Raw genomic sequence first — 25,790 nt, 5'->3', positions numbered from 1 at the left:
TGTCAAAGATTAATCTTGTGAAAGATTGATTGTGGAAGAAGGTTCTCCCAAAAGTTGATTAAGTCAACAGGGAAGTAAAAAGAGAGGATGCTAAAGTGAAGGCGTAGAGAGAGATAAGCTTATTCTAAATTTCTATTTTAGGAAACTCCACGTGCTCGGGAAAATTGACCCGAACAATGTGTAATACCATTAGCTTTATGCCTATGCCCATCACCACATAACGTTAAGATCAACTTTTTTTTTATCAATTTTATAATAAATTAAAATTCAATCAAATTACATTATAAACTATTATATATATATATATATAAACACTGCTAGTGTCTTTCGACAAACATTATAAACTATTATATATATGTATATATATCCTATCTAAAAATATTTTTAAAAAAAACTCCTAATCATGATAAATTTAGAATACAAGTGTTTTGATAAAATTTATCCTAGTCAGCTCCATGAGAGGGCAACTGATTTTGGACAACGTTGACTCTTGGAGTTTCACAGGTAACAGTAACACTGTCATCTTCCTTATACTCAGCAAAACAAGCCAATCTTCCCAACTCCTCAACTTCCTCAATAACAATATCAAGCTTCGCCACTGTCTCAACCAGCAACGAAGCAAACGCCGCAAACGGCAGAGCTTCCGAGAACTCCAGGCTGGTTATGGCGATCTTGCTGAGCTGAGGCCTCAGCATCTTGTTTTGACTACGGTTGTTGATCTCTCCTCCTTTGCTTTTCCACTCCATCAAGGCTGACGAGTCAGTCTTCACGCTAGACAGGTGTGAATGGCTGAACAAGTGCGGTTGTTTCTGTTCGCTTTCTCGCGGTGTACGCTTCCCCGCCGAGGCAGCGTGCGCCGCGGCTAAGGCCAGCATGTTGTTTGTGGCGGAGCCACCTTTGTCTGAGCCAAGGAAGAGGCGGGGTTGGGATTTGATGGCCGTGTTCAGGTCTTGTAAGGCCTCGTGGAGGTGGTCTGAGAGGATCTCCGGCGAGCAATGGCGGCGGTTTTTTATGCTGGTGGCTAGCTCCCTAAGAGCTTTTGATACTTCTTTTGCTACTCTGATGCATGGATCTTTGAATAGAGTTCGAACTGATTTTGGGGTCTGAAACACAGATAAATAATTATTATGATACTAATTACAGCTATTTTGCTAAGATAATTAATTATGCTTATAAATTTACAAAATACACACTCAAAACAATCTTTTTAAAAACTTATTTACAAAAATATAATTGCACATTGAAATATGTTATATTGAAAAGTAATTTGTTGCAAAATGATATTGTCTTTTAGATTCTTTTTACAAAAAACTATCAAAACAAGGTGATTGTACAGACAAAAAAAACTCATATTGCAAAATCATCCTATAATCAAATTAATATTAATATATGGAATATTATGCTCTAACTAGATCATGAAAATAAGCATCAACGTTTGTGAAAGCACTTATCGTTGTTGCTATATATTATATAGTAAATCTAATCTTCGATCGAATCATAGTATCTCTATTCATCTTTAACTAATAATTTATATATTTTTTGAAAATTTTAAATATTATATTTAAATATTTGTGAGACATAATAGAATATTAATTAAACTTGGATGGGTGATTTGAATTCACTACTTTAGGTTACTATTATTTTATATGAATTTTAAAAGTATGAACTGATAACGAGGTTGTTGGTTTTGTCCCTGACATATATATAATAAAAGTGCGATGTATGAGTCACATATTTTAGTTTAGTATACATATACGTGGTGATTAAGGAATAGACTTACGGTAATAATATATATAAAGAAAAAAGAATATGAAAATGATATGTTTAACATGATAAGGGGACAACAATATTATTCAGATTAGATGCGCAGACAAAAGAAGTAAATATAATATATTAAGATTAAAGTGCTGAAAGGTTATCATATAGAAGAATGTCAAAAAAATTATGAAGAAAATTCATGGGTTCCAAAAAGTGGCTACATCGTACACACAAAATAAAAAAGATGAATCTTATTCTCTTATATGTCCCATGAGAACAAAATCAAAAATTAAATTCATAATTAATAAAAAGTTTTTAAATTAACCCGAGATTTGTGATAATTATTAGACAGATAATTCAAGGTTGTAAATTAGTATCATTAAAGAATATATATATATATTCTATATAATAAATATATAGATAACGAAATTTTTTTATTTTAAGGGTTTTTTATTTTTTTAATGTTAACTTTAACATAATATGCTTATATTTAACATAATATTTTATATTTAACGGTAGTTTGTAAACACTTAAACTTAAAAAAAATTAAAAAATATTAAAATAGGATATTTTTGAGATATTTTATAACGATAATTATTTAAAAATAATAAATAATTAAATAAATTAAATATAATATTTTTGAGATATTTTACAATGATAATTATTTGAAAATAATAAAATCATATGTTTTATAACTTAAATAAAATTTAATTAAACTTAAACTCACTTATTAGAATAATATCATATTAAACATATAATATAATCTACTGTGAATTAGCAACAAATTACTTTTTAAAAAAAATTATAGCAAGAAACTTAAATTTAAAATCCACGTATAACATTTAATATTACATTAAGCATATAATATATAATCTCTTGTTGTCACTCCCAAATTCAAAAATTAGAAAAAATATAAAGTTAAACAAAAATAAATAAATTATTTAATTAAAATTGGATATTTATTTGAAATTTATATGACATTATTATAAATTTAATAAAAATAATTAATAAATTCTATAAATAAAACTAAACAAAAGTGCATATTGTACGTTGCTTGTATCTAGTATATATATAAAAATATATATATATACATATCTTCTATATAAAAAGTGTGTAGATAACAGAAATTCTTGGTTTTAACGATTTTTATTTTTTTCCGTTAACTTTAATGGAATATTCTTATATTTAACAGTAGATTGTAAACATAACTTAAACTTAAATAAATAAATAATTAAACAAATTAAAATAATATATTTTTGAGATATTAATGATAATTATTTAAAAATATGCATAATAAAATTTATATAAACGTAATATTATATTAAATATATATAATATACAATCTTTTGTTGTAACTGCCAAATTCAAAAACTATAATAAACATAAACTTAAATAAAAATAAATAGATTAATTTATTAAAATATGATATACATTAAATTCACAAAGTACATTGTGATATACATTAGAAACTAAAAATAGTTATGTATGTGTACTACTATCTTTTTCTATTCTTATTTTATTTTTATTATTAATTTCTTTTTAAATATTATTGTATTTTGTATATAAGTCATGTAGCCATGTAAATATATATATATATATTTATGTCAATATTTTGTTTATATGTTATATATGTAAAAATTATTGATATAAATATTTATATATATTATAAAACTATAATTCATTTTATTATATATATATATATAAAAATAATGAACTAGTTTTTATTAAAATTATAAATAATGTTTACAATTTTAAAACTAAGCAAACGTATATTCTACCTAGTATATATATATATGAATAACTATTGTATATTTTTATAATTTGCAATTTGATGATTAATTTGTATGTGTTGAATTAATAATTATTACCTGAATTTCAGTTTGCAAACAGCCATGAAGAGCTACGACAGTGTATCCAAATTGGCGAAGAACTCCTCCCAATTTAACATAGTGCTGCCATGGATATCTGTGACAGTGTCTTGAGTGCCTTGGCTCCCAACTTGCATGTAAAGCCTGTTCAAATAAATATATATATAATTATTTTCATAAATGATTACAATTAAAAAATATTAAGTATAGTAAGCATTTAAATAATAATTACATATACCATTGTCTCATCAATAGATTTGGAGTCTAAAACAGCCTTGAAACCTTTGTATACGAGATCTTCTTCAGCTGATTTGTCAACATCTTCTTCAAGTACAGCAACGTTGAAATATTCATCCACACAAGCTGCCAATAATTACTTAATACAAATATTAATGTTTTAACACAAAATGTAATTATATTTATTCTTAATTAATTAATTAATTTTAATGGTAATAATATATATATATATATATTTATACTATATGATGATTAGATTACCTTCAATGGATTTGGCTATGCATTCAAGCTTGAAAACGGTGTTATTGTGAAGGTCTTCCCCGGACCAGTTTGGAAAAACGAGTAGACTCATAAGTAGGCAAATACCACAGCCGATTGCAATGGTGTAGAATCGTTCATGAGCGATTTTTAACACATTGTGGACTCGGTAACTCGACACAGTTATCAGATTAAACGTCAACATGAATATTACAACTCCATAATCAAAGTTCTTCTTTATGTAGGGAAAGAATCTTAAATAAGTTGATAATGCTCCTGCCAAAACCAATTAAAAAACCCATCTTTATAAAAAAAATACAAAATACAAAAATAAATTATATATATTTATTTTTATTATTATTATACTATTTCAATCCCCATTCAATTTACAACCTCAAATTTGAGATTTTCTTTCTATATATCTGGTTGGACAATTATTAAAGTCAGCAGAAATGAATCCTTCTTACTTTTTTTCTTTCTTGCACAAGAAGTGAATCTGTGATATTGATGGCATTAAAATGGTGATAAATAAGAAATAATTTGCGTAGCTTACCAATGACAAAAACAGCTGTTCCGATAAAAACAGCTCGGAAAACGTGACCGGTTTCAGTGGCTATGTACTCCACCAAGAATGCCAATGATCCAGCTATCAAAGTTCCTAATCCTCTGTTTAGTCCTTTGCACAAAGTTGCCCCTAAAGCCAAAATAATAAAGAAAAAAGACTTGGTTATTTTTCTAAATCATATTTCTATCAAAAGGAAAAAATAAATGAGACTAATAACTAAACTAATTAATATACCCGCAGTGAACTCAAGAACGACAACAACGGTCATGACAGCCCAAATGGCATTCTGTCCAATCCCTTCAAACAAAGGCTCCATCAAATACAACAACGAAACCAGTGTTAGTGACAAACCAACTTTCAAGGCATGAATCACTCTCCTTGGATCTTCTTTCCCAACTCTCCACATAGTTTTCCAAACCAATTTAGGAAGCCTTTTCACTTTCTCAAGATAATACTTCATTTTCTCTCCCTTTACTACACTTTTTCCAGAATCCTCATTCCCAGCCATGTCCACTTCCATTCCTGCGTGAACTTTTGGTACCATTTTCTAATGACTATTGATAATGATGATGAAGATACTAGTATGTAATGCTCAAGTATTTGGGTAGTAATGAATAAAATTTTTGAGTATATGAACTTGGTAAAACGAAATGATAGGGAGTGAAGGACTAATAAATTTGATGGGTTGGGAGTTTTTTAAATTGTTCTAGCTTAATTTAATTTATAAATTAAGAAGTAAATAAAAAAACCCAACTTTCTGTAATGGCGTTGGAAGAGCTTTTTATAATGTTGAGAAACATCAACAGGTGTCCTGCTGTACTCACATGCCTATGTATAAAAGTAGATCATTGATAGTAATTGTGGGTTGCTTTCACAAGAGCTAGGAGTCAAAACAAAGTGGAAAAGAACAGCTTGATTGATACAATAAAAAACATTTGTTTACAAATTAGTTGAGGCTCATAATAATCTAGTAGTAAACAATTAACATCATCATTTTGATTCTTCTAATATGATTACTAAAATGGAAAAAGAAAGATGAGTAGTGATAACATAAAAATTAAGCATTTTGTTTTTTTTTCTTCTTGTAAATTAAATATCGCTTTCAATTTCAATTTCAATTCAAATGTCTAAATATTTTTATTATTGTGATCTCAAATTTGATGCAAAAGTGGAATCATACATTTATAGCATATGTACATTCACACTTTCCTATATAGATAACTCTAACGATTCCAAAACCAACTTGATAAAAAAATAACATAAATTTTAGTGGGTTTTTAATATGATTTACATGTATAGCTTGATAAATTGGTAATCAACAAAATTTTTACCAAATAGGCCCTTTGTTTTTGAATTTTTTAAACACAAAAATGAAAATATTATTTTATTTTTGTTTCTTTATTTTTAAAAAATAAAAATATGTTTGGTAATTATTTTTGTTTTTTGTTTTTAAAAACAAAAAATAATAAACGTGTTTGATAACTTTTATTTTTATTTTTTGTTTAACAATATAATGTGTTGATTTGAATAAGAGAAAAAGAAAATTGAAAACTATTTAAAAAAAAATTGAAAGTGAGAAAATTCTATTTTCAAAATTTTAATTAAAATTTTAAAAAATAATAAATAAAAATAGAGTTACAAAACAAATTTTATGTTTAATTGTCAAATTTTTAATTAATTAAATAAAAAACTATTTTTTTTAAGTGTTGCCAAACAACACCTTCATTCCTACCAATTTCCATTTTCCTATTTATTTATTTAAAAAAAAAAAAAAAAACAAATCATTTATGCGTAGTAGAGCAAGAAATTGCCTTATACCCTCCATTCTTAACCTTGATTTCAAAGAATAATAATGGTCTAGTCAAGATCCATATGAATCACTGAGAACAAAAAAATAAAATAAAAATACACTTAAGTACATCATATATCAAATAAGCATACACATGAGTATGTTTTCTCGACAATTCTTTCGAGATTGATGGTGAAAAAAGAAGAATCACAATTTTTTTTAATCATCATGAAAACATTTTAATGACAATTTTTAATCGCGTTAAGAAGCCCTTTCGTAGTAGTCATGTGATACATTAACATTTATAAAATTTTAGAGTGTCAATAAAATGTGCCATGTGAAGGTGGTTCTATTGCACTCAAATCTTTTGCACTTCCCTTTTCAATAGGGAAATTTCACTATTAATAGTTAATGATGCCTAATATTACCAACAAAATTATAACACTAATAATCTTTTTAATTTGATGCTAAACATTCATTTCATATCCAAAATACCGCTCTCATTATATCTTCAAATCCTAAAATCTTCTCTTCCTCTCTTTTCCCTCTCTCTCTCTTTCATTCTCGCGAAATCTTCCTTAAAACCTACAGATTTGTATGAATTTCATGTCGAAATTGTTGTAAGTCATCTCCATTGTCTCTGTGAAGTCGCCAATATCAGAGGCAACATCCATTTTGAGTATTTTTTGAGGAGAAAAACCATGGGTAATAAAAATTTTCATTTTATATGTTGGGTATAATTTGTCTACATTTTTTTGGCTATTTTGAACAAATCTGAGCATATATTGGTGTTTTTTTGGGTTTTTTGAGTGAGATTCAGCGATCTGCGTTTTTCTAGGTATTCTGCAACTTTTTTGTTTGATAGGAGCTGGATGATATGTAGAAGAAGGTCTTTTATGAGCTCGATGTTGCTCAATATATTTCGATTATAGCTCGATAGTTTTAGGTTTTGTTGCTCGATTGTGCTCGATGACAACTCAATAAGGGTTCGATTGGACCCTAGAATATTTAGTGTAGTTGTTTTCTCGATATGTGCTCAATAGGGTTCGATGAAGGTTTTGGTTAGGTTTTATGATCGGTTTATGAAATGGTAGCTCGATACTAACTCAATAAGAGCTCGATTATGGGCTCGATGGTAACTCGATAACGTTCAATTATAGCTCGATAATGTTCTTTTTTCATGAATTTATGAAAAAATGACAGTTTTCTTGACAATTTCAATATTTTTTTTCCAACACAGGTTCCATCGTCTACGTTTTTGTATCCTACAATGGTGTTTGGGAATTACAAGGGAATAAGTGGATTTTCAAGGACCCTCAATGCGTGGTGATACCGATGGAGGATACTGTAACGTACTTGCAACTTCTTGACATATTTCACAAGGAACTTAAAGTTGATAAACAGATGTATGGGTTGAAATTGGAGGTTCCTTACACATGCGGCGACCAACCGTTTACACCCGTTCATGTTGAAAGTGATCTTGGTGTCTGTGCATTCTTAAGAATACCATCTAAACAAAGGTTGGCCTTGTGTGTCACTCCTGTTAAAAGGATTGTCATTGCAGATCCATATTCCACTCTCGGACCTGAGGGAGCAGCCAGTACTTTAGGATGTTCTATTGGTGACTTGAGGGACAACCAGTATGAGTACAACCTCTATGTGAATGATGATCTAGTAGCTGAACATAATGAGGACTTAGGATACAATTTAGTGAATGACGATCCAATAGCTGAACATTTGCAAGTAGAACAAGCACAAGAACAACCAATACGTCATATTGCATGGGCGAACCCACCAAGTCAAGGACGTCGAACACCTGGCACCAGCTATAGTCTTCCTGGTGGAACAAAATATAACTATACAGGGAACGTTCCAATATGTTCAACATAAGATCATAGAAAATGGAGTGCTCCCATGTTTACAAAAGAAGATATCATGGCTTCTAGTCGTTCTGAATCACCCTCATCTGGTGCACCGTTGGGAGAATTACATCTTGGAAAGACTTTTGAGAACAAGATGGAATTGAAAACCAAAGTGGCTCTCTTCGCAATGAAGAATAATTTTAAGTTTATGGTTAAGAAGTCTGGTACTGATGTGTTGTATATCACCTGCAAGGATCCTGATTGTGGTTGGAGAATAAGAGGGGAAAAAGTAGCACGATTGAAGATGCTTGAGATCACTATTTATAATAGTGTACATACTTGCTCACTAGAATTGCGAAAAAAAGACCACCGTCAAGCAACACCTTCTGTCATTGGGCACCTTATTAAGAACAAATATGCTACTGATGGCACTAGCTACCCAGAAAACAACATAAATGAGGATATGAAGAATAATTTTGGGATCGATATGAGTTATATGAAGGCTTGGAGATGCAGAGAGAAGGCACTCAGTTATATCAGGGGGACACCTAAAGAATCGTACTCCAAGTTACCTTTTTACTTGTACATGCTGCAGCAAAAGAATCCAGGTACAATAACTTATTTTGTCACAGATGACGGTCGCTTTCTTTACTGTTTCTTCTCGCTCGGAGTTTATAGAAGGAGATTTACATTATGTCGTCCTGTTATATTTGTGGACGACACTTTCTTGAAGTCAAGGTACGGTGGCCACATGTTTTGTGCTGTCACATTGGATGCGAATAACCACATTTATCCAATTGCGTTCGTAATTATTGATAGTGAGAATCATGCTTCTTGGAAGTATTTTATGATGAAATTGAAGGAAGCCATTGGAGTTGTTGATAATCTGCCTTTTGTATCATGTAGGCATGCTAGCATTATTCATGCTCTTGAGTTGGTCTTCGATATGAACTCGATAATATGTATGTTAGCTTCTAAACTGACTTCAAATCGTAGCTCGATAATTGTTCGATAGTAGCTCGATATAACTCAATAGTAGTTCGATAATGGTTTGATATGGCTCGATATTAGTTTGATAACAGCTATATAATGGATATGAAAATGGTATTGCTCAATTGAAGCTCGATAACAGTTCGATATAACTCTATAGTAGTGCAATAATGGTTCGATATGGCTCGATATTAGTTCAATAACATCATCATAATAGATATGAAAATGATATTGCTCGATAATAGTTCGATATAACTCGATAGTAGTTCGACAATGGTTCGATATGGCTTGATATTAGTTCGATAACATCTACATAATGGATATGAAAATGATATTGATCGATAACAGTTCGATATAGCTTGATATTAGTTCGATAATGTTTGATATAGCTCGATAACAGCCTATGAAAGTTATAAAAAAATGTGAACAAAAAACTGTACATGTAAAGACCATGTATATATATAATCATCAAGGTAACAAATTTTGATACCACAAGTTTGTGGTCCACTGGTTCCTAAACACCTCTATATTTTCATCACATATGGTTTCCAATGGAAGGTCGCCCATGAGATGCTCAATATGCTTGACAGCATACACACCATAATCTCCACTGTAAAAAAAATGTAAACATTAAGTGTATAATACTATAATTTTAGTTAGAAACAAATATAGTATGAAGATGATGTTTGTTACCTTCTCTTTGACTGAGTGAGCTCGTGTTTCTGTTTGCGACGCCATGTGAACCGATGTGGCCTCTTTCCTGCTGCAGGGATCTTCAACATCAAGCTATCGGTGAACATTTTACTCTGCATCAATAGAGAAGGAAGCAGAAAACACCATGGATTCATAACTTCCTCCAGCTTTGCGTCACTAATCACCAAGTTGTCTGGATCAAAAACAGTGAGAGTCCAACTTGAAATAGAAGCATCAATGGCAAACCAATGTTGTTGTTCATAGTTTTGGCACCAATATACATCCTCTACTCCTCCCCAAGATGCCAAAAATTGCTGCTCGATGCCGGTCAACATGGACATAACATCAGAATCCCATGTGAACTTTGTTTTGTCAGCAATTTTCTTCTACTGATCATATCGGGAACGTATCACTTGTGAGAAATAAATTTTCATCACAACTACATTTTGTCGATATGTATTGGGAAAATACTTGCCATGCATACGAAACATGTGTTCTGCCACATCAATATGCTACAAAGAGAGTATGATATAAAAAGTTAGCAAATACCATCATAAATGGCTAAAAAATGATGCATAAACGAATAAATTGAGTTCTCATCAAGCACTATCGAGCTTATATCGAACTAAGCATCGATCTCATCGAGTCCATATCGAGCCCCATCGATCTCATATCGAGCTATTCTCAAACGGTAAACAACACCCCTATCGATCTACTATCGAGCTCCATCGAGCTCATATCGAGCTAATCTCAAACAGTAAGTAACAACCCTAGTTCAACACTCATATCGATCTACTATCGAGCTCACATCGAGCTAGTCTCAAACAGTAAACAACAGAACTTGTGTAGCCCATCAAGCTCCTATCGAGCTTATATCGAGCTAATTTAAAACAATAAACAACAACCCTAGTTCAACACCCCTATCGATCTACTATCGAGCTCACATCGAGTTGATCTCAAACAGTAAACAACAGAACTTATGTAGCCAATCGAACTCCTATTGAGCTCTCATTGAGCTCATATCGATCCAGGTAACCCCACATCGAGCTCCTATCGAGCTCATATCGATCCAATAAAAATAGAACTTGTAAAATTGAAAACAAAACATAATTTCTACCACTATCGAGTCATTAGGTATAAATGGTTTACCCCATCATTGGGCCACGACTGGGGTGTCTTCCACGTCAGAAACCATGCTGGACCGTGATTCCCAGTCTTTACATCCCTCAGGGTCTTGTTGGGGATGTCTCCAAGTAGCCACTTGGACACTGTCCTATATTGTTTGCGATCTGGCTTCTTGAGAGGGTCCAACACCTATGTAGCCTCCTGTGTAGCCTCCTCTTCTGGTGCAGCTGCATCAGTGCGAGATCTTTTCCTCGTGGGATTGGTGTAGTCCTCAAACCAATCTGGCTTGCGTCTTTGGCGTCTAGTCCTCTGAAACCGAACCCCAGCAACATCCTCAGGGTTGACAATCACGACTCCCAGAGTCGTAGCATCAGGTGTCACAATGATGGTAGGAGGCGTGGTTGGACCATCAACATAGTCCAGAGGAATATCCAGTGACTCTGAGTCTGAATCTTCCTTGGAGCCCCCTGATTTCTCTTTAATAAACGTCAGGATCTGACTGACTGCGTCTAGGATGACTGACTGGTTCTTCAGTAGGGTCTGCTGAGGCTGAGGCTGAGGTTGGGGCTGGTGTTGGGGCTGAGGCTGAGGCTGAGGCTAGGGCAACAGGAGGGGTGGGACCTGCAACCTCCTCCTCCGAGGCAGCATCATCAAATATCTTGGCTGCCTCGGCTGCTTGAGAAACTATCTCCGCGACTTTCTCAAAAGTCGCATCCTCCTCCTCATCAGTCTCCGAGGTATCCTAGCCAAGCCCAGGATAAAGGGGAAGATCTCCCTCTGTTAACGACAAATAGTATTCTTTTTCTACTGGTCGAGGCTTCAACATCGGAAGGATGATCAACTGCAAACAACATAAAACATTTGGTTAACTCAAATAATCATAAAAGATAAAAGCATATAGATAAAAAATAATTGTTCAATGTCAATCAAATATAACTTACATTCTTCTTCGATAACATTGGTGAGATGACGGACTTGGTGAAATCCTTGTTCCTCCGATGCGACCAACTAAGCATCCTCAGGACCATGTTTCCCAAGCTCACAACAAACTCCATCGCTAGCTGCTGGATAGCCTCATATGCCCAACACTGAAAAGTCGGGGCATAACCATACATACTGTACTTGGACTCTTGCTGCACCTTGGCATCCTTCTTGTTGTCATAGTTGGTCTTTTGCTTCACCATGTCCTTCTTACAAGACTGCAATAGCCTCCTATAAGAGTACTTCCCCCATGGATAGCTGAAGAAGTACTCTACGTCCTCAACAATTTTCAGAATATCTCGCCATATATGCAACTTCCCTCTATGACATTCAAAGCCCCATCAACCAACAAACATAGATCAAGCTTGTACACATCTTCCACAACAGTACAAGTCTTGAAAGCATGGTCCATCTGTGAGAGCTTTACTTTCTCAACATCGTTGAAATACTCCTTTATCAACCGGTCGCTGAGATTACGCTCTTCCAACTCTTCTGGTGACGGGAAGGTACTGAAATTCAACCCCGTCACCAGGGCAAACTCTCCCATGCCGAATCTACAAGACTCGACCCCAAGAAGAAATGCACCTCATCTTCATTGTTGCTGGCGATTTTCCTCAACAACAGTTGATGCACCAAGACTCCGGAGAAATTAAACTCCGAAGCCAAAAAGAACTGCTTGAAAGGGGATTCCTTAACCCTTTCAAGCAGCCTGAGCTCCACAAGTTTTTTCTTAATATCCTTGAAAGTGCTACCACCCCTATATGTGACTCGACCAGGAAAATGATCTTCAAACAGAACAAGCAATGGCATCTGCATCAACACATGAAAACAATTGGTAAGAAAACATAATGTTAAACAAATTCGGACAAAAATTCAATAGCAAAACTGAAATAAACACTGTCATCGAGATGCTATCGAGCCATATCAAGTCTAATCGAGCTTCTATCAAACTGCCATCAAGACACTATTACATATAATATTTTTAGGTCACCATCGACCTCCTATCGAGTCATTATTGAGCATATCGAGCCTAACTATATTAACCCTATCAAGAATTCATCATTGACTCATATCGAGCCCTATCGAGCGGTATCATCTCGAGCCCTATTGAGCTCATATCAAGCTATCGAGCTAACGTCTACTTAGGTAACTATCGAGCTCATATTGAGCTATCGAGCCAAACTATATAAACCCATCGAGAATTGACTCCTATCGAGCTCATCTCAAGCTTCTATCGAACTCCATCGAGTTCAATTGATCGAGCCCTATCGAGGGCTATCGAGCTCTATCGATCTCTAATCGATGAATGTGAGCCTAAAATGTACATCTAATCGAGCTCTTATCGAGCTTACATTGAACCCATCGAGCAAAATCGACAAAACCAGAGAACAACCCAGACCTTCGAATCTCCATACCCATTCCACAAATCTCGAATACACATGATTTTAACTACAAAAATGGACGAGGGTTCATGCTTTTACCTTAAAATCAAATGTGAGGTGGTTCAATGGAGGCTCTTTGTTTGATTCAACGCCATGGGTCTCGGTTTTCCCGCTCGATGGAGGAGCTCTGCAAGTGGGTCGACGGAGAGATGAGTCGACGGGGGTTGGGGCTCGACGAATTTCGGGGTTTTCGGTGAGAGAGAGAGATAGAGAGACAAAGAGAGAAACCGAGAATGTAGAGAATAGTTGGGTAATGAGAGGGGTATTTTGGGTAGATGAGGAATGTTTAGCATCAAAATGAAATAGTTTATAGTTGTGGTATTTTTTTGTAATTAGAGAGATTACTATGTAGAAAAAGTGAAATTTCTTGGTTATTTCTTTCCAAATATATCTATTTGTAAAGGAACATAAATTTCCAATAAAATTTTATATCTTTTAAGATATATAGTGCATAAAATTAGGTTATCAAATTTAACAAAATTATTATTATTATTTATGCATTTTAATTTTATTAATGAATTTGATTCTGGCAAGATAATTTTTAATTTTTTTAATGTTATGTTTATGTTTATTTTAAGAAAATAAAAATATTAATTTTTTTTAATAAAAGGTAGTGCTTTTTAACTTTCATGAGCAACAAAGAAGTTTTAATTATTTCTTTTCTACTATAATAGAGTATAAGAGTAGTTTGTAGATTTTTTTCCTCCTAATTTTTTGTACTAAAAGGAAATTTTAGGTGTGATTTTTTAATTTTTAAATATTTTTTGAGGGTGTTCTATACAGAAAGAAAGAAAGAAAGAAAGAAAGAGCCAAAGAGGCATAAGAGATATTAAAAAAAAAAAAGAAGAATAACTCATCAATAATGGAAGGAAATGAGCCATGGAAGAAAGAGCTAAAAAGCATGAATGAAAGAGTGACAAGTGGCATAACGTAGCTTGGAGTGTCACAACAATAATGGTGATGACACGTGGCAAAATTAGAACTGGAAGTAGTGTGAAGAAGTTGAGAATGCACGGGAGATATACAACCCTTCCTAAAAAAAATCAGTCCCCCCAGCTCACCTGTTTGAGAACAACACCTAATGTTAATATATTTGCGGCTATAGTTTCAAAAAAAGTACCATAAAGTGGTTCCAAAAAGTTTTTTTTTTTTTTTTTGAGAAAAGTGGTTACAAAAGGTTAGGTTAACAACAAATCTCTCTCAACTCAACTCTTATTTATTTTCTCATAAGAAATAAAAAGTTAATATTAACGGCTCAATTATTTTTTTTCCCATAGATATGAATATGAAAGCTAAATCTATGTATGGACTCCTCTCTGCGACTCACTGACTTATTACACTAGGCAAAAAAATTGCTCATCTTACAAGTTTTTAATTTGGTCAACGGTTGGTGGACCGTTGATCCAACTACAAAATCATGTGTCCAGCTTGAGTTTTTTTTTTTTTTTTTCATGAAATTTGATGTTTAAGGTACTACACTCAAAAATCATGAGGGCACATCAATTTTTTTCTTTGTAAAAATTGACAATTGAATCGACAAAAACTTAGTATTGTGAAAACGCGTTTGTGTATGAACCAATGCAAACTTTTAAATTGTTGAGAAAATCTTTTTGATTGGTGAAAGAGAGTTCAATGTACAAAATATTCGTTTTGTAAAGTACAAAAATGAAAAAAAAAAATGCAAAGTCGTCTTAACTATTCTTAAGCTAATTCATTAATAATGCATGGATGTTTGATAGTGAAATTTAACCTGTCAAAATTAAAGGGAGACCATAATTAATGTTGTTTATGAACATATTTCTACAACAAGGTTGATTACCAATTTATCAAGCTATACATGTAAATCATATTAAAAACCCACTAAAATTTATGTTATTTTTTTATCAAGTTGGTTTTGGAATCGTTAGAGTTATCTATATAGGAAAGTGTGAATGTACATATGCTATAAATGTATGATTCCACTTTTGCATCAAATTTGAGATCACAATAATAAAAATATTTAGACATTTGAATTGAAATTGAAATTGAAAGCGATATTTAATTTACAAGAAGAAAAAAAAACAAAATGCTTAATTTTTATGTTATCACTACTCATCTTTCTTTTTCCATTTTAGTAATCATATTAGAAGAATCAAAATGATGATGTTAATTGTTTACTACTAGATTATTATGAGCCTCAACTAATTTGTAAACAAATGTTTTTTATTGTATCAATCAAGCTGTTCTTTTCCACTTTGTTTTGACTCCTAGCTCTTGTGAAAGCAACCCACAATTATTATCAATGATCTACTTTTATACATAGGCATGTGAGTACAGCAGGACACCTGTTGATGTTTCTCAACATTATAAAAAGCTCTTCCAACGCCATTACAGAAAGTTGGGTTTTTTTATTTACTTCTTAATTTATAAATTAAATTAAGCTAGAACAATTTAAAAAACTCCCAACCCATCAAATTTATTAGTCCTTCACTCCCTATCATTTCGTTTTACCAAGTTCATATACTCAAAAATTTTATTCATTACTACCCAAATACTTGAGCATTACATACTAGTATCTTCATCATCATTATCAATAGTCATTAGAAAATGGTACCAAAAGTTCACGCAGGAATGGAAGTGGACATGGCTGGGAATGAGGATTCTGGAAAAAGTGTAGTAAAGGGAGAGAAAATGAAGTATTATCTTGAGAAAGTGAAAAGGCTTCCTAAATTGGTTTGGAAAACTATGTGGAGAGTTGGGAAAGAAGATCCAAGGAGAGTGATTCATGCCTTGAAAGTTGGTTTGTCACTAACACTGGTTTCGTTGTTGTATTTGATGGAGCCTTTGTTTGAAGGGATTGGACAGAATGCCATTTGGGCTGTCATGACCGTTGTTGTCGTTCTTGAGTTCACTGCGGGTATATTAATTAGTTTAGTTATTAGTCTCATTTATTTTTTCCTTTTGATAGAAATATGATTTAGAAAAATAACCAAGTCTTTTTTCTTTATTATTTTGGCTTTAGGGGCAACTTTGTGCAAAGGACTAAACAGAGGATTAGGAACTTTGATAGCTGGATCATTGGCATTCTTGGTGGAGTACATAGCCACTGAAACCGGTCACGTTTTCCGAGCTGTTTTTATCGGAACAGCTGTTTTTGTCATTGGTAAGCTACGCAAATTATTTCTTATTTATCACCATTTTAATGCCATCAATATCACAGATTCACTTCTTGTGCAAGAAAGAAAAAAAGTAAGAAGGATTCATTTCTGCTGACTTTAATAATTGTCCAACCAGATATATAGAAAGAAAATCTCAAATTTGAGGTTGTAAATTGAATGGGGATTGAAATAGTATAATAATAATAAAAATAAATATATATAATTTATTTTTGTATTTTGTATTTTTTTTATAAAGATGGGTTTTTTAATTGGTTTTGGCAGGAGCATTATCAACTTATTTAAGATTCTTTCCCTACATAAAGAAGAACTTTGATTATGGAGTTGTAATATTCATGTTGACGTTTAATCTGATAACTGTGTCGAGTTACCGAGTCCACAATGTGTTAAAAATCGCTCATGAACGATTCTACACCATTGCAATCGGCTGTGGTATTTGCCTACTTATGAGTCTACTCGTTTTTCCAAACTGGTCCGGGGAAGACCTTCACAATAACACCGTTTTCAAGCTTGAATGCATAGCCAAATCCATTGAAGGTAATCTAATCATCATATAGTATAAATATATATATATATATATATATTATTACCATTAAAATTAATTAATTAATTAAGAATAAATATAATTACATTTTGTGTTAAAACATTAATATTTGTATTAAGTAATTATTGGCAGCTTGTGTGGATGAATATTTCAACGTTGCTGTACTTGAAGAAGATGTTGACAAATCAGCTGAAGAAGATCTCGTATACAAAGGTTTCAAGGCTGTTTTAGACTCCAAATCTATTGATGAGACAATGGTATATGTAATTATTATTTAAATGCTTACTATACTTAATATTTTTTAATTGTAATCATTTATGAAAATAATTATATATATATTTATTTGAACAGGCTTTACATGCAAGTTGGGAGCCAAGGCACTCAAGACACTGTCACAGATATCCATGGCAGCACTATGTTAAATTGGGAGGAGTTCTTCGCCAATTTGGATACACTGTCGTAGCTCTTCATGGCTGTTTGCAAACTGAAATTCAGGTAATAATTATTAATTCAACACATACAAATTAATCATCAAATTGCAAATTATAAAAATATACAATAGTTATTCATATATATATACTAGGTAGAATATACGTTTGCTTAGTTTTAAAATTGTAAACATTATTTATAATTTTAATAAAAACTAGTTCATTATTTTTATATATATATATATATAATAAAATGAATTATAGTTTTATAATATATATAAATATTTATATTAATAATTTTTACATATATAACATATAAACAAAATATTGACATAAATATATATATATATTTACATGGCTACATGACTTATATACAAAATACAATAATATTTAAAAAGAAATTAATAATAAAAATAAAATAAGAATAGAAAAAGATAGTAGTACACATACATAACTATTTTTAGTTTCTAATGTATATCACAATGTACTTTGTGAATTTAATGTATATCATATTTTAATAAATTAATCTATTTATTTTTATTTAAGTTTATGTTTATTATAGTTTTTGAATTTGGCAGTTACAACAAAAGATTGTATATTATATATATTTAATATAATATTACGTTTATATAAATTTTATTATGCATATTTTTAAATAATTATCATTAATATCTCAAAAATATATTATTTTAATTTGTTTAATTATTTATTTATTTAAGTTTAAGTTATGTTTACAATCTACTGTTAAATATAAGAATATTCCATTAAAGTTAACGGAAAAAAATAAAAATCGTTAAAACCAAGAATTTCTGTTATCTACACACTTTTTATATAGAAGATATATATATATTTATTTTTATATATATACTAGATACAAGCAACGTACAATATGCACTTTTGTTTAGTTTTATTTATAGAATTTATTAATTATTTTTATTAAATTTATAATAATGTCATATAAATTTCAAATAAATATCCAATTTTAATTAAATAATTTATTTTTTTTTGTTTAACTTTATATTTTTTCTAATTTTTGAATTTGGGAGTGACAACAAGAGATTATATATTATATGCTTAATGTAATATTAAATATTATACGTGGATTTTAAATTTAAGTTTCTTGCTATAATTTTTTAAAAAAAAGTAATTTGTTGCTAATTCACAGTAGATTATATTATATGTTTAATATGATATTATTCTAATAAGTGAGTTTAAGTTTAATTAAATTTTATTTAAGTTATAAAACATATGATTTTATTATTTTCAAATAATTATTATTGTAAAATATCTCAAAAATATTATATTTAATTTATTTAATTATTTATTATTTTTAAATAATTATCGTTATAAAATATCTCAAAAATATCATATTTTAATATTTTTTTAATTTTTTTTTAAGTTTAAGTGTTTACAAACTACCGTTAAATATAAAATATTATGTTAAATATAAGCATATTCTATTAAAGTAAACATTAAAAAAATAAAAAACCCTTAAAATTAAGAATTTCCGTTATCTATATATTTATTATATAGAATATATTAATGATACTAATTTACAACCTTGAATTATCTGTCTAATAATTATCACAAATATCGGGTTAATTTAAAAACTTTTTATTAATTATGAATTTAATTTTTGATTTTGTTCTCATGGACATATAAGAGAATAAGATTCATCTTTTTCATTTTTTACGTACGATGTAGCCACTTTTTGGAACCCATGAATTTTCTTCATAATTTTTTTGACATTCTTCTATATGATAACCTTTCAGCACTTTAATCTTAATATATTATATTTACTTCTTTTGTCCGCGCATCTAATCTGAATAATATTTTTACCAAACGCCGAAGTGTACAAAAACACAATTATGTGGCTCTACCCATTAGACTGTTGTACGTGAAGTCAATTATGTGGCTCTACCTATTTAGGCTACGGTGTCCTAAACCAACAACGTTAGGTTGTATTCCATAGCACTGAATCACTTATCAAATAATGAAGAATAATTTCTGACAAAAATTTAATGAACACTATAAGTAGTTGAAGAAAATATTTGACAAATTTGTTAGGTACTTTATGTAGCTAAATATTTAATTAATTTAACTATTTTGTAAGTTGCTTACAATGAATGGCCCTAAAAATGAGTGTCCTAAAATTAAAGTAAAATGCCATTTTTTAGGTTTATTATATGTTTAATTTTACTAATCCATCCTTTACTTACTAAATTCATAAATCGTGTTATTTGTTTGTATCACACATTATTAGAGTGAAGAAAAGGTTGATCATGGTAGTAGTAAAAAACCAATAGTTATTATAATGGGGTGTTGTTGGTCTATATTGGGGAGAATGGATGTCAACCACAACTGAGAATTGAGTTCTTTCATAGAAGTGTTTTTTTTTTTTTTTTTAAGTTTTTGGTTTTGTTTGAGTGTGCTCTGCATATATAATATCCCGCAGATGACTTTTTATGAAGGTTTGAAAATCATAAAACAAGGTGATCATCATGAGTTTTGAAAATGGATTGTTCCTTATATCTTTAAACTAAAAAGGGACAGAGAGAGAGAAATAAGGTCTATTTATATCACACATGACATTAGTAGGGTTGAATATTATTGCAAGTGGATTGATATAAAATATATTTATGTATATATTGACACAGTATATGTATAAGTTCATATTTATCTAATTGTGCAGTCATAAACACAACGAAATCAAAAAAGACAAGGAAAAGAAAGAAAGTGATACGTATGAATTCAATATTCATGTGGTTGATGGTACTCCAATTGATTTTTGGGGCTATTTACAAGAGGGAAGGGCCAAAAGGACATATAGAAAGCCACATAAGAAACAGTCAGTTTGATCATTGGTATGTTGTGTGGTTTTGGTCGAACATTTCCAAGGTGGTGTATGAATCAGACTTGAATATATTATAGGCTGCTGCACTACCTCTTGTCTCTTGGTGCTACTTAAAAGAAAATGAAATGCTCCGTATTCTTCCTAAAGTGATCGAATGAATAGCTTTCATCTTGAGCAAGTGTGAGGTGGACACTCCTTTTGGTCCATTGTCATTGGTATTCTGGCGTTTAGTTGATCAGAAGAAAAATCAAGAGGAAGAAAAGAAAAGGGCTCATCATATAAAATGTATTTAGATATGAAAGGCAACCAACATGGTTGTTAAGTCTAGTCTAGTTAGGCTTATATGGTATTAGTTTAGGAGAAATGAAATGTGGTCTAAGTATGTAAATCACATATATATGTTGTTACATGCTAATACTACTTAGTTGAAACATTATCATAAACTTGTCTATTTAGAAGTAAAATATAATGGACACTGTATTCGCTAATATAATTTGTTTTTTTTAACACTAAACTAAGCTAGTCTCTTCATGAAAACGATACTGGTATATCATATTATGAGATTTGTATCAAAGTTGTTTTGTGAATCTTATTTCAATGTTTTTTTTTCTTTCTTTTATGTTGTTTATGGTAGTCATGTATGATGATATTCCTGGGTGCACATAGCCACATACAGAAACTTTAAGAAGAAGGAGGGATATATATCTAGCCAAAATATCCCAAAAAAGGATGCTCCCAAAGCTGACTTCTTGATTTGGGAGACAGTGACATATATATAGGAATATATTTTTATGGTTTAAAATAGTGAGTCTAAGAGATCAGCATATAAAACTTTAGACTTTCTTTAGTCGTTATCAGAAACATAATTATTATAGTTCTTCATCGCATGATATTAAATAAACCAAGTACGTAATTCATAATTTAAGCCAAGATTATAATTAAGTGTTACAGATTGGAACGTCATCATGTTAAATTGAAATTGAAAGCCCTCTATATATATGACTCTATCAAAGGCAATGAGAATTATGAGATAGTAGGTCACGAAATACCTTAATTAACGTTATATCTCTTCATGCCTTTTTTTAATGTTATTTAACACTATATAAATTGCCTATGAATTATAGATTTATTAGTACGGTTCTTATTTTAAAAGTATTATAATTACTATTTACTAATTACAACATTAAGCAGGACTCCAGTTCATTTTTGTAAACAGCCCATTAAACTTTTAACTTCACTCATTTTAAAGAGGACATAACTTTCATCATAAATTGTTCTAAAAAAACTTTCATCATAAATTACCTAGTTTTCGAGGAATAACACACCTTAATACTCTTAATTGGGTTTTTAATACAATAATTGTTCTAAAAATATATATTTTGTTTTCCCGTTGAAGTTTATTAAAAAGAAAAATGCCAACTCTTGAAGTTAACCAATGTAAGAAATATTAGTAATCGGGTAAGTCTTACTAAATTAGTCAACACATATGGCTAAGGTTCAATAGCAACTCTTCAGATTCTTTAATTTTTGTTCTCTGTTTTCACAAACCTGTTAGAAATTCTTCTAAGTGTCTTTTGTTCTTATTTATAGAGCCAAAGAATTACAAAGAAAAGAGCAAAGTTGTTACAACTAAACTAACCATCACTCTAACTCATAACAGAAAACTAATTACAAGTTTAGACTTTTAACTAGCTGTTAAGACAACTAAATGATTATGGTTATCATGAATTCTTGCATCTGTTGTTACATACACCACCTCTGCCTCTATATGGTGTGCTCTGGAACAGAAGTTCTCCAGTCAATCCAAGGCTTGATTGCTACAGCTGAAGGGCCAATTAACCAAATATTCAGAAAGGTAACCTGTCAATTTCTGATTATGTTGACAAGATTAAACTCATTTGTGATAATCTTGCTAGTGCTGGATGTTGTGTTGCTGATGAGGATATGGTTTTGCAACTCCTAAATGGCCTTGGACCCAAGTTTGATTCGGTGGTCTCTGGTATTACTTCTCGTGGTGATGCCTTGGATCTTGAATCCATCCAAGCGTTACTCATGGCTCATGAAAGTCGACTGGAACGACATCATACTATGGCATATCTCTCCAACAAGATGGCTGCAAATCTTACTTTTGGACCTTCAAGAAATGGCCCTTCTGGTGGGTACAAGAACAGCTCAACTTCTGCCAGACCACATCTATATGATTCAAGTGCAAGATCTTTTGGCAGAGGCTTATCATGTGGTACTACTCCCCTCACTAAACCAATCTGTCATGTGTGTTTGAAGTTTGGCCATACAGCTGCTGTGTGTCACTGTGGTTTTGGAGAAAAAACATTCGTATTTTTTCATTAGGACAAATGCCCATTAATAGGCATAATACAACTATACAATCTCTGAAAATCAGGAACCAAAATATTTACATATCATTGTTCCCCTAAAAAACTGATTCTAATTTATACAAAATATTTACACAATCTTCATAATAATCTACACTCCCCCTCAAGTTGGATTATGTATGTCAAACATACCTAGCTTGCATGTTAACTCATTAAACATAGTTGTGGGAAGAGCTTTGGTAAGAACATCTGCTGTTCGAAATCTTGATGGAGTATAGACGGTTTGAACCGTGGCGCTTTCAATCTTCTCAGTGATGAAGTGTCTATCAATCTCAATATGCTTTGTCCTGTCATGGTGAACGGGATTTTTAGCAATGCTAATAGCAGCCTGATTATCACAAAGTAACTTTATTGGCTCTCCTTCGAATAGTCTCATTTCACAAAGTAATCTTTTCAGCCAGATTCCTTCACAAACACCTAGAGCTAGAGCTAGAGCTCTAAACTCTGCTTCAGCTGAACTTCTAGACACCATAGATTGTTTCTTACTTCTCCATGTTACTAGATTACCCCAGACATAGGAAAATATCCTGAAGTACTCCTCCTATCTGTTATATCTCCTGCCCAATCTGCATCAGTGTAGACTTGGATCTCTCTGCTATCACCTTTCTTGAACAAAAGACCTTTTCCTGGATTCATCTTGAGGTATCTTAAGATTCTTGTAACTGCCTCCATGTGTTCTTCAGTAGGATTATTCATGAATTGGCTAACAACATTGACTGAGAAACCAATGTCAGGTCTTGTATGAGATAGGTAAATGAGGCGTCCTACTAGCCTTTGATATCTCCCCCTGTCCACTGGTATCTTGTTCATTCCTGAACCAATCTTCTTATTGGAATCCATTGGAGTAGAGGCAGGTTTACATCCAAGCATTCCTGTTTCCTTCAATAAGTCGAGAACATACTTTCGTTGAGAAATAAAGATGCCTTTCCGTGATCGAGCAATTTCCATGCCGAGTGTAAAATATGGTGAATGAATTGTGTATTTATTCAATAGAATAGTATGTATTTATATACAAAATTAGAGAGACTAAATAGGAAACTAACTAAATACAATTAACTCTAATTTCTACAACTAATATACAACTAATACAACTTGTTAGAATATATTAGATGTATATTAGTTGTAGAAATTAGAGTTAATTGTATTTAGTTAGTTTCCTATTTAGTCTCTAATTTTGTATATAAATACATACTATTCTATTGAATAAAACTTACAATTCATTTACCATAGTTTACATGGTATCAGAGCTGATTTTGGGATTGGGAATTCGAAATTCGAAATTAGGGTTCATTACAAATTGGGGTTTTCAATTAGGGTTCATCACAAATTTGGGTTTTTCAATTAGGGTTCTTTTTTTTTCGGAAACCATCTTTAGAGTGATCATTTGTTCTCACTGCCCACTCAGAAAGATTGCCCAGTTGCCGATTTGCCAAACCCCAAAGTCCGGTCGCCGGGTTCCTCGCGCGTGTGGCTCACGTGCTGCTTGTTCCTTCTGCCACCTACCCCACGTGCCGGCGCGTCGAGGCGCGTGTGACGGGGATTTCGACGGCGAATCATCTCCGGTTCGTTTCTCGGCTCCTCTTGAGCCTACTCGCATCTGTCTCAGGTTGTAGTTTGGTATTTCTCTCTTCTTCGTATCTGGGTGTTCTTTACTTTTTCTTCGTTGTTCGATTCTGTCTTGTCTCTTCCGATATTTGTTATTGAGGTTATGGCAGAGATGAAATCAGATCCAAAACCACTAGTTATTTCTGATGTGGTTCTCGTGATGTCTAAAATCACGGACCATAAATTGATTGGTTCGAATTATCTGGAATGGAGTAAGACAATTCGACTTTATCTAAGGAGTATTGACAAAGATGATCACTTGAATGATGATCCTCCCAAAGAAAAAGACGATTCAAGAAAAGTGTAGCTACGTGAGGATGCTCGCTTGTTTCTTCAAATTCGAAATTCTATTGATAACGAGGTAATTAGTTTAATTAATCATTGTGAATTGGTTAAAGAACTAATGGATTACTTGGAGTTTTTGTATTCTGGAAAAAACAATCTATCGTGTATGTATGATGTTTGCAAAGCCTTTTATCGCACGGAGAAACAAGATCAGTCTCTTATGAACTACTTTATGACATTTAAGAGGACATACGAAGAGCTTAATGTGTTGTTGCCATTTAGTCCTGATGTGAAGGTTCAACAGCACCAGCGAGAGCAGATGGCTATCGTGAGCTTTCTAGCAGGACTCTCATCTGACTTTGACTCTGCAAAGTCACAGGTTCTTTCTGGGTCTAATGTCTCCTCTTTACAAGATGTCTTGAGCCGTGTTCTTCGTACAGAAACTACTCCATCTGTTTCTCTTAATAGTGCTTTGGTTGGTCATAATAATCATGCACCATGGAGAAAATCTACTCCAAATGGTTCCAAAGGAGGCAATTCACAAAGGCCTGACAATCGAACACCAGAATCCGGGAGCATTATGTGCAACTATTGTAAGAAACCAGGCCATACCAAGTTCGAGTGTAAGAAGCTACAGTTTAAAAATCAGCAAAAACACTATGCTAATGTCACAAGCACTAGTGATACATCTGACAAATCGGTCATTATTTCTGCGGATGAATTTGCCAAGTTCTCAAGGTACCAGGAATCACTCAAGTCTTCATCTCCTTCTGTCACAGCAATTGCTGATTCAGGTAAATCTAATGCATGCCTTCTTTCCACATCCTCAAAATGGGTCATTGATTCTGGTGCCACAGATCACATGACAGGTAATTCCAGTCTCTTTTCCACTCTTCAGTCTTATAGTCCCACTTCTTCTGTTACCTTAGCTGATGGATCACCATCTTCTGTTCTTGGA

The 25,790-nt window shown here is 32.0% G+C and overlaps 2 protein-coding genes and 1 long non-coding RNA gene across 5 annotated transcripts in view; 1 reads left to right on the top strand and 2 right to left on the bottom strand.

Annotated features, from left to right (window-relative positions):
* Nucleotides 1–323: 323 nt before the first annotated feature.
* On the bottom strand, nt 324–5,421 carry LOC133777927 (aluminum-activated malate transporter 12-like). Its single transcript, XM_062217690.1, has 6 exons — nt 4,921–5,421; nt 4,675–4,815; nt 4,125–4,397; nt 3,865–3,989; nt 3,627–3,770; nt 324–1,103 (listed from the first exon to the last, which is right to left on the bottom strand). Exons 1-6 carry the CDS (start codon nt 5,228–5,230, stop codon nt 444–446), a joined length of 1,653 nt encoding a protein of 550 aa, XP_062073674.1. The 5' UTR covers nt 5,231–5,421; the 3' UTR covers nt 324–443.
* Nucleotides 5,422–15,963: 10,542 nt separating this feature from the next.
* LOC133777923 (aluminum-activated malate transporter 12-like) lies at nt 15,964–21,105 on the top strand. The gene is made up of 6 exons (XM_062217689.1): nt 15,964–16,464; nt 16,570–16,710; nt 16,988–17,260; nt 17,400–17,524; nt 17,619–17,762; nt 20,388–21,105. The coding sequence occupies exons 1-6, from the start codon at nt 16,155–16,157 to the stop codon at nt 20,391–20,393; spliced, it is 999 nt and encodes a 332-aa protein (XP_062073673.1). The 5' UTR covers nt 15,964–16,154; the 3' UTR covers nt 20,394–21,105.
* LOC133777924 (uncharacterized) overlaps nt 17,588–25,790 on the bottom strand; it is a 28,845-nt gene continuing 20,642 nt past the window's right edge. For 2 of the 3 annotated variants that reach the window (XR_009868907.1, XR_009868908.1), the window contains exon 9: nt 20,610–20,769. This is a non-coding gene — a long non-coding RNA (uncharacterized LOC133777924). Of the gene's footprint in view, nt 17,752–20,609; nt 20,770–25,790 lie in introns of those variants that run through there. The other variant, XR_009868909.1, reaches the window with a different exon arrangement.

The sequence above is a fragment of the Humulus lupulus genome, chromosome 5 (assembly GCF_963169125.1).
Source record: "Humulus lupulus chromosome 5, drHumLupu1.1, whole genome shotgun sequence".
Taxonomy (NCBI): domain Eukaryota; kingdom Viridiplantae; phylum Streptophyta; class Magnoliopsida; order Rosales; family Cannabaceae; genus Humulus; species Humulus lupulus.
Note: the sequence above shows the minus strand (reverse complement) of the source record. Positions and strands in the feature narration are given on the sequence as shown.

What these genes read in the sequence shown, in the direction of transcription:
- LOC133777927 (XM_062217690.1), bottom strand. Translation starts at nt 5,230, where the DNA reads ATGGTACCAAAAGTTCACGCAGGAATGGAAGTGGACATGGCTGGGAAT. An exon ending in AACAGCTGTTTTTGTCATTG is followed by an intron (nt 4,398 to 4,674) that starts GTAAGCTACGCA and finishes TGGTTTTGGCAG; the next exon opens with GAGCATTATCAACTTATTTA. An exon ending in AATCTATTGATGAGACAATG is followed by an intron (nt 3,771 to 3,864) that starts GTATATGTAATT and finishes TTATTTGAACAG; the next exon opens with GCTTTACATGCAAGTTGGGA.
- LOC133777923 (XM_062217689.1), top strand. Translation starts at nt 16,155, where the DNA reads ATGGTACCAAAAGTTCACGCAGGAATGGAAGTGGACATGGCTGGGAAT. An exon ending in AACAGCTGTTTTTGTCATTG is followed by an intron (nt 16,711 to 16,987) that starts GTAAGCTACGCA and finishes TGGTTTTGGCAG; the next exon opens with GAGCATTATCAACTTATTTA. An exon ending in AATCTATTGATGAGACAATG is followed by an intron (nt 17,525 to 17,618) that starts GTATATGTAATT and finishes TTATTTGAACAG; the next exon opens with GCTTTACATGCAAGTTGGGA.